Consider the following 13,983-nt stretch of genomic DNA (forward strand, 5'->3'; position numbering starts at 1 on the left):
CACACCACACACAGCAACAACACGCCGACACACAGGCAACAACACACACACAACACCACACACACACCACACACACACACAACAACATACATGTCGCCACAAAACGAGGCGCACACACACACGCGCGCGCGCACACACACAACACACACCACACACGACGAACACACACTATATTTATATATATATATAATACACTACACACACAGGCACACACCACCAACACACACACACACACACACACACACACACCACCACTAACACAACACACACACACACACTATACACGTTGCACAACATACACACGCACACACACGCCGCACACCCACAACACACAATATATATATATTATATATATAATATATAATATATATATATACTATAAATACACACACAGGCCACACATCACACACACACACCACACAACACACCACACAACCCACACACCAACAGCACACACACAACATTGTACGCACCCATACAACGCACATACATTTTCGGCGCCACACAGGACAACACACAGCATATACACACGCACACGCCTTAAATACATTGCGCAGCGCACACAACGAGACGCAGCGCACCACACTAGACCACGCACGCGACGCAACACACGTCTATGAAGACACGCGCACGCACACACAGACGCACGCACACACAGAAACACGCCGCTGCCACACACGCTACAGCGACTCTTCGAAGACACGACGCGCAACACAACACAGCCAAATACGCATGCACAAATACACACACACACACACACACAACACGACACACACACACACACACACAAACACACGCACAAACACCGCACACACACACACATCAACACACACACACAACACACACACACACACACACAAACACACACCCACAACGAAATACACACATCACACACACTACAATGATACAAAAAGCGATAGCAACACACAAGACACACACACCAGCGTCGCGCCAAATAGCATACACCACAGACGCACACACACACCACACACACACCACACACACACACACACACGACACACAACACACCACACAACACACACACAACACAAACAACATCACACACACACACACACACAAATACGCTATGGCACACACATACGCACAGACAACAGCCACAAATACGCATGCCACACACACACACACACACAACACCACACACACACACACACACACACACACACACACACACATACACCACGCACACCAAATACGCATGCCACATCAGACACAACACAACACACGACAAAAGACGCATGCCAACAAGACGCACCCACACAAGATGACACAAACGCACGCACGCACACACACACAACAGGCACAAACAAACACACACACACACACACACACAACAACACACACACACACCACACACACTCCACACACACAACACGATCACACACTACGCACACACACACACATGCACGTACGCAAAGGCACACAGCAGGACACACACACACAACATACAATACACACAAAACGGAGCGCCAACAACACGCGGCGCACACACAATATTATATAACTATATACATACAATACACACAACACACGCACACATCACACTTCACAACTCACACACACACACACACACACACACACACACACAACAACGTACGCACCACCATACACACGCAAACGCGTTCACACAGACACCACAATAATATATACACACGCGTCCACACACGCACACAGTATTAGAAGACACGCGCCACGCAACACAGACGCACGCACACGCAGGACACACTGCGCGCACACACGCAACGCACACACACATCACACAGCACACACACACACACAACACAAACATCACACACACGTGCGGCCACATTAACCGCAACAGCACGCGCACACAGACAACACATCATATATAGACACGCGCGCACACACACGCAAAACTCTTGAAGGATCACGCGCACGCACACACAGACGCGCGCACACACAGACACACGCGCGAGCACACACGCCAAACGCCTTCGAAGACACCGTGCAGCACACACAGAGCCACGATACACAGAACAACGCGCGAGGCACCACGCAAACGCCTTCGGAGACACGCGCGCGCCACACACACGCACAATACGCATGTACACACATACTTACACACCACACACACCACAACATTACACAACATCACCACACACACAAACACACCACACACAACACACCAACAACAACACACACACACACACACAACACACACATTACAAATACAAATACAAATAAGTGTTAGCAGATTCGCTTTTTAGAATCATGGATGTGTTATAGTTTTACTCTCACGAGAGATGGCGCTAGCTGTTGTTTTTCTTGCTTATAGCAGTTTATTACAGTCTTATTGTAGTGTTATTATCAGTGACTTCGTAGTGCGCGTACGTTACGTACTGTACATACTACTAGTGTCGGTATGTATACTGTACTCTGTAGCCTCGGTGTAGAGATAATACGTTACGGTTTACAGAGCGTGTTTGAATATGCTCGACTGAGGCATTCATATGTGTATTACTTTAGTGTTAGTGTTGCTGTATGGTTATTAGCTGTATGCTAGCTGTAGTAAATGCTGTAGCCATATCGTGTATGTGAGCTGTAGGCCTACACTGATAGTTGATTCTTATATGTAGGCACTAGCTGTGCGCGTTGCGGTTGAGGTGCGTTGTAAACATCGCGTTACTATAGCCTACGGTTTAAGCTAAAGCTGACCCTTGCAGGTTTTTCCTCAACAATTTGCATTCTCCCCGACCTCGAGTTCCGGAATATATCTCATAGCACGTGGTGAAGACTACGGCGGAGCGTTGGCAAGCGAGTTCCCGGGGGCCAGGGAGCCTACAGAATCGCCGTCGACGCCGAACGTTCTACCCACCCGTGGACGCGTGTGAGGAACTTCGCATATTGCCGGGACCCACTAAGCGCCCCGTGCCGCGATTAGTTTATTTTGTAGTTGATGCATTCTTTTGTGATGTTTACCGCTGGGCGGTTGCCTCTTGTTCTTAGCGGAGTGTGTGTTTACAATGTTCGGCTGCTCCCAGTGGTTAGTATACCATGTGTAATCTGCTATGTTTAATTTTTATTTGGTAGTATAAATTGAGCAGGGGCTTTTCAATTTTAAGTTGGGAGGAGTGTAGCAGATTCGCTTTTAGAATCGTGCATCGTGTTATAGTTTTATCTCACGAGAAATGGCGCTAGTGAGTGGTCGCCACCGCGATGACAGTTCGAAGAAGTAAAAACAAGAGAGAAAAGGGCGCGAAAAGGAAAAAGTCACGCCGGAGAAAACTGCGAGGCAGCTGTGTTTTGTCTTATTGCAGTCTTATTACAGTCTTATTGTAGTGCTATTATCAGTGCTTCTTAGTCTTATTGCAGTCTTATTGTACTGCTATTATCAGTGCTTCGTACCCTTATTGCAGTCTTGTTATAGTGCTATAATCAGTGCTTCGTAGTGCGCGTACGGTACTAGTACTACTACTAGTGTGGTACTGGTATGTATAATGTAGGATTTATGTACGGAATGTGTACTGTACGTCTGTAGCCTCAGTGTAGAGATAAATACGTTACGGTTACAGCGTGTTTGAAATATGTCCGACTGAGGCATTCATATAGTGTTAGTGTTCTGTATGCGTTATTAGCTGTATGTAGCTGTAGCTGTATGCTGTAGCCAATATGTGTATGTGGCTGTAGGCCTACACTGATAGTGATCATTATATGTGGCACTAGCTGGCGCGTGCGGTGAGTGCGCTTGTAAACACTCGCGTTACTATAGGCCTACGGTTTAAGCTAAAGCTGACACTTGCAGGTTTTTCCTCAACAATTTGCATTCTCCCCGCGACTCGAGCTTCCGCATATTTTGTACACCAGGAGGCGCCACCGAAGGTGACACCCCTCGTTAGACAGTTTATACAGTATAGCGAAGTGATCTGATATCTAAACGTATTTGTCATGTATAGACACTGGGGTTTAAATTGCACGTAGTAATTATTAGTTCGCGTGTTGCGGTGGCGTTACGCGTCGTTATGGTCTTACGCGTCGAATCGTGTGCGACGATAACTCGAGTCTGACTCTGAGCGAACGTGCTGCTGTCACGGTGTGCGGGCAGATATCGCCTAGTGAGCGAGAAGAAACCCGTTACACTGGGGCCGTATACCAGGATCGCGGCGTGAGCAGGGCGAGCAATGGAAGGAGGAGAAAAGAAGATATAGAGTGTTAGAGATGGTGAACGAGGAACGAAAACGAAAGTTGGCAGCCGGTCGTGAGCTGCTGGCGAAGTTTCAGAGGACAGTATTAGAGATGGAGGACGAGGAGCGAAATCGAAAATTGGCAGCCGGTCGTGAGCTGCGGGCGACGTTTTGAGACAGTAGCACGTGGTGAGACTGAGACAGTAGCACGTGGTGAGACTGAGACAGTAGCACGTGGTGAGACTGAGACAGTAACACGTGGTGAGACTGAGACAGTAACACGTAATAACGTTGTGACCGTATCCGTATGACCGCTATTGGCAGCAAACATCAACGCCGTCTTGCCATTCACGTCCGCGTGATCTATGTTAGCGCCCGCACCTAATAACGCTGTGACCTCATCCGTATGACCGTTAGCAGATGCTGCTAGTAATCTGCCACCTGTTTTGGATGCTAGTTCTCTATCACCTGTTTGGGACGGTAGTTCTATGTCACATGTGGAGCCCGCTGCTAATCTGTCTATTCTCGTCGGTGGTCTCTCCGTTGTCATCCTAACTGTCTTGGATAGATTGTTGTTCATATTGATAGTAATATACTGTGCTTTGATTCTATCCGCTTTTCGATACTTGAAATCTAGAGAAAAAAACATTTTAACCCTCGTAATTAGAAGAAGTTTTAAATTTGTTTTCTTCTTACACTGCACGCCAGCATGCGGCTGCGTTTGATTACGGAATGCACGTGTGAACACATTAACACCTAGTCATGACATACTCGTGACAAATCTAAACTAAAACTATGATAATTATCCGTGTATTTATAAAAGAGTTTAATTTCATAGATACGAAGATTTAATAGATGTGAATATTTCATGTGGAAAAAATATGCTTGTAACATTTTTTTTATCATGGAAAATCGAAAATGCCGTCAGAACGATTGCAAAGCGGACATGATTTAATAAGAGCAAACTTACTGTTTCTCTATCGTGTTTCAGGCGCGTGTAGTGGTAGCTGGCGACCCCTGGCGATGATGACACCTGAGAAAACAATACACCTGATGTGACAGTCTATCGTGTAAAACTGATAAACTAAAAAATATATATATACTAAGTAATGTTGCTAGTGAGATGTTACGAAATACAGGGAATTTTAGGAGTACAGATTCCCGAAAATTTTCCAATGTTTTTCTTTAAAATATTAGTTTGTCCAATATCACTGCTAGTTACTAAAAAATGTCGAATTGAAATCCGTAAATCTGGTAATCTGGCGCCAACGCTAAATTGCTTGCCAAGCAATATAGCCTCGATTTCGGTTCGGTGACGTCACATGTTGCTACGGGTGTTTAGCAGAGAATTGTTTGTCCCGGGATGCTTATAACGACTAATGAGCTAGTAGAATGTATCTCTGGGTGTATTCTCGGTATTGGTCGAGGCACAAGTAAATAACCGTGGGTACTAATGAACGGGTACCCACATGTCTTCAATTTCGAACACAAGTTCCCATTCGTTTGACCAATATACGTAAATGCGCGTAGTGCCGTCTGCTTTCCATGTTTAGTCTGTGGCCGTGGTTAGTCCGCGATCCCCCCATAGTGTTGGCCCCAAACCCAGCCTACTTCATTATCACGAGCGCCCGTGATTCGTACGTGGATTTTACTTTCATTACAATCAGAGCTAGCGTAGGGCCTACTGTTACGTATACAGTTACGGCACTGTACTATCGGTAGCGTGCCAGCTGAGCGGCAGCGAGCGGCAGCGTGCCAGCAACAAGAGCTTGCAATAGCTGGTATTGCAACGGTAATAGCTGGAGATGATCTCCCAGTGCGCAGAGATACTGCATGAACGTAATAAACACGGACGCTCGTGATAAGGTAAAATGACATAGTAAGGGTATAACGTTTTATCTGGGCTGTCCGTTTATAGATAGTCCGTGGGTGTCAGTTTTCGTTCGTGTGTTCTGCACCATTTACGTGTTTCCCATTTCATAGTGTAATAAACCACCACAATTAAGACCACAATCAACCCAATCCACAATTAAGACCACAATTAAGGATCGAAATCACTGATGATAGCATTGCGTACGGCAGAGTATGCGTGCGAAAATGTCCGGTGCACTATAAATCTTATTCACACCCGCTTCGCGGCAGCTTTTTGAAAGTGTGGCCAACCGATTTTTGGACTGCAGATTTCAATTCGACATTTCTTAGTAACTAGCAGTGATATTGGACAAACTAATACGCGTTTGGCTATAAGGTAATGTACTTATTAACTACACAAGAGGCCAGTTAAAATTACATAATCAATGGACCTATTATGCCTTTAAGCAGAAACGCAGTTGTAAAACAAACCATTTTCAAATGTCGCTTTCCTTTTTTTTGAGAGCGAGACGAAAAGAATAATTATTATTTGCACGCCACGAAAACGTGTTTCTATACACGTACGCTTTACACGTATACGTACACGTTATACGTATACACGTATACGTATATATGTTAGGTATATATATATACGTTATACGTGTATATATATATACGTTATACGTATATATATATACGCAAAAGGTACATAATAGAGAAGAGTATGCCACCGTTTTAACAGCGTTTTGCATAGTTTTCAACTTGTAAATATTCTATCAATATGTGAATAATTATATTCAAACTTTACCTTATTTTCGTCTATGAGTCTCCCTTAATCATATGACACCAACAATTTACCTGAAAATCGTATGTGTTCTTCAAAAAAGTTCTTTGAATAGGACACGGTTTCAAACAGTTTCCACGAAGTTTCCACGAATGGCAGCATGTGTTAGGCGAAAGTTTAGTATGGGATTAGTGTTCTATTGTCTCTATCTTGTATGTTGATTACAACCTGGTGCTGCCGCCGCATATCAACTGTGGTCGAACTTTCGCCTAACACATGCTGCCATTCGTGGAAACTGTTTGAAACCGTGTCGTATTCAAAGAACTTTTTTGAAGAACACATACGATTTTCGGGTAAATTGGTGGTGTCATATGATTAAGGGAGAATCATAGACGAAAACAAGGTAAAGTTTGAATATATTTATTCACATATTGATAGAATATTTACAAGTTGAAAACTATGCAAAACGCTGTTAAAACCGTGTCATACTCTTCTCTATTATGCACTCTTGATATACGTTATACGTATATATATATATACGTATAACGTATATACGTATACGTTACTTATAAATTTCGCATTTCTTTTTTCGAAACATCTCTTATCTATCTAGTCACTTGGTGAAATTACAGCGTATACGTAGTCACGCCATCCACGCACGCACGCACGCACGTATGCACGCACGTACGCACGCACACACACACACACGCACACACATACACAAATACGCATGCACACACACATACACACACACATACACAAACATGCACACACGCACAAATACGCATGCACACACAGACACACACACACGCACTAAGATGCATGCACACACAGACGCATCCACACACAGATGCACATACACGCACGGACGCACGCAAGAACGCACGCACCTACGCACACACACACACATACGTACACACACACACATACACACACGCACAAATACGCACAAATACGCATGCACACACAGACACACCCCCGCACAAAGACGCATGCAGACACAGACGCACCCACACACAGATGCACACACACGCACGGACGCACGCAAGAACGCACGCACGCACACACACACACAGACATGCACACACACACACACACACTCACACACACACACGCACACACACACACACACATGCACGCACGCAAGTGCATACTCGCGCGCACGTACACACGCCTTCGAAGACACACGCACGCACGAGCACGCATGCGCAAAAGCCCTAACTTTTTCATCGGTATGAGAAGTGACGAGAAAATGAAACTAGAACGAACACATACACACACACACACACACACACACACACACACACACACACACACACACACACACACACACACACACACACACACACACACACTTTATAAGACACACGAAAACGAACGTGCACGCACGAGCACGCATGCCCAAAACCAATAACTTCTTCATCGACATGAGAACAGTAGAGAAAATTAAATAAATGATTTTAGAATATACATACCAGTGTTTCTCTCCTGGTCTCTCCTTCTCTTCTCTTCTCTTCTTTTTTTCTTTTCCGCTCCTCTCTATTTTCTTCTCTGGCTTTCTGGTTTTCTGATTTCAACCGTATGAGTACAAGTTGGTAACGATGTGACGTGCACTCTACGGAGAAATATCGAAATGTAACAACTATACATAGGTAAGTAAATGCTGTTATCGTAACTCTTTGTACTGTGTACGTTATCAACTTCAGATTACTGATTGGCTTTGTTTTACGGTAAGATTACAGCCTGACGCAGTAAAATACCACGAAATGGGCGCGCTTGTATACATATGAGTCGCATGATGTGATAACGGGGGTTCTTAAGCAGAAACGCAAACGTTGTAAAACAAACAATGTTCAAATGTCGCTTTGCTTTTCCATTTTTCTCAGAGCGAGACGAAAAGAATTATTTGTATTTTTAAACGTGCCATGCCGCGGAAACGTGTTTCTATACATGTAGGCTTATAAATTTCGCATTTCTTTTTGCGAAACATTTTTTATCTATCTCGCCACTCGGTAATATGACAGCGTATACGTAGCACGCACGCACGCACGCACGCACGCCTATTTGCACCTCCGCGCGCACGCACGCACATTCACGCATGCCTGAACGCATGTCGGCACGCTTGCAGGCACGCACGCACAGTTGCACCTACCCACGCACGCTGGCACATTCACGCCTGCCCGAACGCATGTAGGCACGCATGCAGGCACGCACGAACGCGCGCACATACAAACTCCAACACCCGCCGCGGGTACACGCACGCGCACATGCGTTTAAAAAATCATAGGGGACACGCATATACGCACACTCTATAAGCAGATCATTGCAGCTGATTTTTTAGTCGTAAATGCAGACGATGCTTGACTAGTGGTGCCCCCGGACGCCTCGTCCTTGTGCAAACCAAAGGTTTGAGTTAACATATGCAGCGACACGCTCCTCCTACTAGCAATTTAATACAAAACAGGGAATTACATATGGGAATTTACTGGGAATTTGTCTAATCTAAATTTGTGGGCAACAGTGACGGACTTGACACAGCGTTTGCTGGTAAGCATGTCATCATAGCATTGTTGAAAATGTTTGGCATTTAAAAGCGCACGAAAAACTCTAATAAAACTTAAATAACCCTAATTACCTCAATGACTACGCCCATCGCATGCCACTCACAATGTTTACTCGGTGACGTGGCCCTCCCAAATCCCATTGCTTGATACAAATCACGTACCTCAAACTCCTCTATGACGCCACAGTGTTGTCAAGGCACATCCATAATACAGAAACCCAATGATCCTCAATAGCCAAACGCGTACAGCACAGGCGTCACGGCTGAAATATCGTTGGATTGAATCCCATCTGTTTTTTAATTATTTGCCTGTTTTATGTATTTTTCTGTTTATCCATTTAACTATTTTTTCCCAATTAACGCAAATATTTACATGATTTATTGATAACAATTTAATAACAACAAATATTTTTTTATAGGGATAGGGTTATGGTTAGGATCACAATGCACCATAAAACAGGAGTTTGAGGCACGTGATTTGTATCAACCAATGGGATTTGGGAGCTATGCAGGCCCTAGCTGCGTGTGTGTAACACAGCTGTATGGTGGCCTAGGACTGCCATAAGAAAAATAAAAATTAACAAAACAAAAATTAAATAAAATGAAAATGAAATAAAAATGGAAAAAAAATGAAAATAAAAATGAAATGAAAATGAAAAAAAATAAAAATGAAAAAAAAATGAAATGAAAATTAAAAAAATAAAAATGAAATGAAATAAAAATAAAAAAATTAAATGAAATAAAATGAATGAAAATGAAAATGAAATAAAAATGAAAAAAAAATGAAAATGAAATGAAAATGAAATGAAAATGAAATGAAAATGAAATGAAAATGAAAAAAAGAAAATGAAATGAAAATGAAATGAAAATGAAATGAAATGAAAATTAAAACAAAATTAAAACAAAATTGAAATGTTTTTCACAGTGGCCTATCGCTGCCATAGACTGGTACCCGGTCCCACCTCTCGGCTTAGTTACTCAATGGGTATCGAGGTGGGAGTGAGTACCAGTCTATGGCAGCGATAGGCCACTGTGAAAATGAAATGAAAATGAAACAAAATTGAAATGTTTTTCCCAGTGGCCTATCGCTGCCATAGACTGGTACCCACTCCCACCTCGATACCCATCGATTAACTAAGCCGAGAGGTAGGACCGTGTACCAGTCTATCGCTGCCATAGCCCACAATGCATCACAGTTTTAGTGACACTGACACATCCAAAATAACAGATTTTATGGCAAGGATAAGAAATGATATCTGGACTTGGAGAGGATAAGAAACGATGTCTGGAAGGAGAATCAAAATTTGAAAGAAACCTTGTGTCAGTATGTGAAGGAAGGCCTTCGACGTGAGGAAATCCTAGACTTTGTCTCTAGAGATTTTGATGTATATGCGTGGAGCTTAAGGACACTCGATAGAAGGTTACAGTATTTCGAAATTAGCTACACTGACCGCAACATTACCGTCGACCAGGTCGAAAGAGCAGTGAAAAAAGAATTGGAGGGCCCGGGGAAACTACTTGGGTATAGAGCTTTACACAAGAAAATAAGGCAGGTACACGACTTGCTCGTACCACGGGATCTAGTACACGCCGTGATGTACGACGTGGACCCAGAAGCTCTGGAGGAGAGGGCTCCTCAATTCAAGAAGAAGAAAACTAAAGGCCACTTCACAACTCGTGGCACAAACTGGGTGCATTCCCTTGACGGCCACGACAAGTTGATGGGGTACCAAAATAGTACATTCCCAGTTGCTGTTTATGGCTGCATTGATACATGCAGTAGGAAAATGCTGTGGGCCACTAATCCAAACGGTTTGGATCACTATTCTGTCGAAGAAACGCATGCATTGTAGCCATGACTCCGGTTTCGGTGCCTTTGTCAAGCCTCAGCCTGCTCGCAATCTTTCTTGTCTTGAATAAGTACTCAAGATAAAATCGCCCAATAACATCATAATGACATAGATCCAATGGAAACCGTAATCTATGGCCCATCAACTGCAAATCAGGTGAGAATTTGAAATTAATTGTTGTTTCTGTTTTGGGCTTTTATAAAGTTCACAGAAAAATCTCAGGAAAAAAAACAAGTTAATTATAGTTATATTATATGTGGGATGCTGCATTCAAACAATCACTCACAACATGTGCAGCCCATGTACAGTGTATGGTGAATGACATTTTTGTTCTGGTTTATCAGAAATGAGGAGGTTAAAACATTACATATACATGTATTGCTCTGGATCATCATGTTCAAATTGCAGAATACCCCACCACGTGAAGCTAACCCTCTGCAGCAAGTGGTACATGTCAGAACTATTGGTATATCTGTCTCTGTCTGTCTTTCATAGAACAAAGCAACATGTATATTCATGCCAATGCGACAACGTGTTCCAAAAAAGAGAGAAGTCTGGGGGTGAGCACGACTTCATCTCTGTCCATAGTAGAACGAAGCAACACAGTAACAAGTAATCACGTCAACACAACAACGCGTCAACGCACTTCAAAAAAGAGAGAAGTCTGTGGGTGAGAGTCTCCATATAAAGACTAATGCGTTGACATGATGGCGTTTACACCTATCTGCACCTAACATACTTGAGTGGGGGTGAGGGGGGGGGGTATTCTGCAATCTAGCCCATGTTCATGCTGTCTCATTCGGCACTGATAAGGCACTGTATCACCGCATGGTTATTTTTTTCATAAAACAAAAGCATTTTATCAGTTATGTATAATGAAGAGTGAGCTTCATCCTGACAGTTGACTTGATAACAAAACAGTAGGTAATGTTAAAGGGGGAGGCATGATACAGTAGCAAAATTCCATCTCAAAAACGTTGTATAAAGCATACAATCGATTAGAATATTGACCAAACATTATGCTTGCATGAATACTCTTGGGCTGGAGGGGTTAACAACTAATAGGTTTTGTTGAGAGTTTACTGTAGTAGTTAACTCAGGTTGAGAGTTAACTCGGGTTAACTCTCTCAATTCAATAAATCCTTTGGTTTGAAATCCTTGGAAATGAACATTATGTTTTACTTATTGCAGATTGAAAGGTGGTGGAGAGAACTTCATGAAAGGCTTGAGAAATTCTTCAAGTTTCCTCTGAATCGGCTTAAAGATGAAGGGCATTATGATTCAAAAGATGAAACTCATAGGTTGTTTTAAAATATTGTTAAAGGGATCTTTTACTCTAGGTTCTAGGGTTATCATCAGTTAATTTAGGTTAAAATTACGCTACATAAAAAGTTTCATGGTTCAATCACCATTAGAAATATTTTTTATAAAATTAGAATTAGACCGAAGGTGTTTCTTTTTTATTAATTTAAAAGCAAAAGGATTTGTAATATCTTATAAACGACATATATATAGTTTCAGTTATATTATGGATAAATTTGTCCTAAAATGAACATTGTTCGGTTAAATAGCATTTAGGTATAAATATAATTGCACCTTTGTGATTAGCCCTCGGTCTGTAACATGCAAAATTTATTTTGAAATGCGCAACATTTTCAGGGTGGCAGCACTGTCGCGGGTGTCAATGGCGTCGTTCAAATTTCGTAGCGTTGATGTATAATTAATTATAACAATTAAATTAGGTATCTGGTAACAAGTCTGTGTGGGTATAGATGATTTGTTATACAGTAAGTACAGTTGTATGCAGTAAAATCCTAGAGTCTAGTATCCCTTTAATTTTATTTCCCTGTCTGCATTTTTGACCTAGTCTCCAGACCTACCCCTTTATATATGTATGGACTTTTTGTTAGTGGGTCTCTTTCTTCAGTTGGCATTTTTTTTTAAGATGAAAGAGCAGCCTACAGTATATAACCAGTTTAACAACAGTCATAACCTTAACCATGAAGAAAAAACAGCTCCCAGAGCCCCCCTGGTCCCTTGCGACAGCACTGTAACAATAAATTTGCAAATTTATGATTTTGTGTTTTCAGGCTGCTACTGGCTTATGTGATGATTCCCATTATGCAGAAAGAAATAGATACTTTCATTGGTGTTATTTGGAATGCCCATAGGATCCGTGAGCAGCATAATACCTATCTTCCTGATGGGGTTCCCAACCACATTTACAATTTTCCAGAGAAGTATGGGCTGGAAGAATGTGGTAAGATAACAATATTATTACAATAAGTTGTGGTTCAGTTTTATCGTTGGTTTGCTTTTTTGTTATTTTCCGTTTTAACATATGCTTATGTATGATAATAAATAAAATACAATGGAAATAAAAACTGAATCATAGATAAAATTGAACCATAATTTATACACATGGACTAATTAATATGTGAAACATTTGGTATTATGCTGCTCACGGATCCTATGGGCATTCCAAATAACACCAATGAAAGTATCTATTTCTTTCTGCATAATGGGAATCATCACATAAGCCAGTAGCAGCCTGAAAACACAAAATCATAAATTTGCAAATTTATTGTTACAGTGCTGTCGCAAGGGACCAGGGGGGCTCTGGGAGCTGTTTTTTCTTCATGGTTCTCTTTCATCTTAAAAAAAAATGCCAACTGAAGAAAGAGACCCACTAACAAAAAGTCCATACATATATAAAGGGGTAGGTCTGGAGACTAGGTCAAAAATGCAGACAGGGAAATAAAATTAAAGGGATAC

At 42.3% G+C, this 13,983-nt stretch overlaps 1 protein-coding gene across 1 annotated transcript; it reads left to right on the forward strand.

Annotated features, from left to right (window-relative positions):
- Window positions 1-11,188: 11,188 nt before the first annotated feature.
- LOC106815628 lies at window positions 11,189-13,509 on the forward strand. The gene is made up of 3 exons (XM_014820116.1): window positions 11,189-11,364; window positions 12,400-12,509; window positions 13,299-13,509. Exons 1-3 carry the CDS (start codon window positions 11,326-11,328, stop codon window positions 13,492-13,494), a joined length of 345 nt encoding a protein of 114 aa, XP_014675602.1. The 5' UTR covers window positions 11,189-11,325; the 3' UTR covers window positions 13,495-13,509.
- Window positions 13,510-13,983: the final 474 nt, after the last annotated feature.

Source organism: Priapulus caudatus, unplaced genomic scaffold (genome assembly GCF_000485595.1).
Source record: "Priapulus caudatus unplaced genomic scaffold, Priapulus_caudatus-5.0.1 Scaffold1161, whole genome shotgun sequence".
In the NCBI taxonomy this organism is placed as follows: Eukaryota; Metazoa; Priapulida; class Priapulimorpha; order Priapulimorphida; family Priapulidae; genus Priapulus; species Priapulus caudatus.

Bases quoted from the DNA above. Each gene is read 5' to 3' on its own strand.
- LOC106815628 (XM_014820116.1), top strand. From the start codon at position 11,326: ATGGAAACCGTAATCTATGGCCCATCAACTGCAAATCAG. The intron at 11,365-12,399 runs GTGAGAATTTGA...TACTTATTGCAG, and splicing joins GCCCATCAACTGCAAATCAG to ATTGAAAGGTGGTGGAGAGA. The intron at 12,510-13,298 runs GTTGTTTTAAAA...TTGTGTTTTCAG, and splicing joins TCAAAAGATGAAACTCATAG to GCTGCTACTGGCTTATGTGA.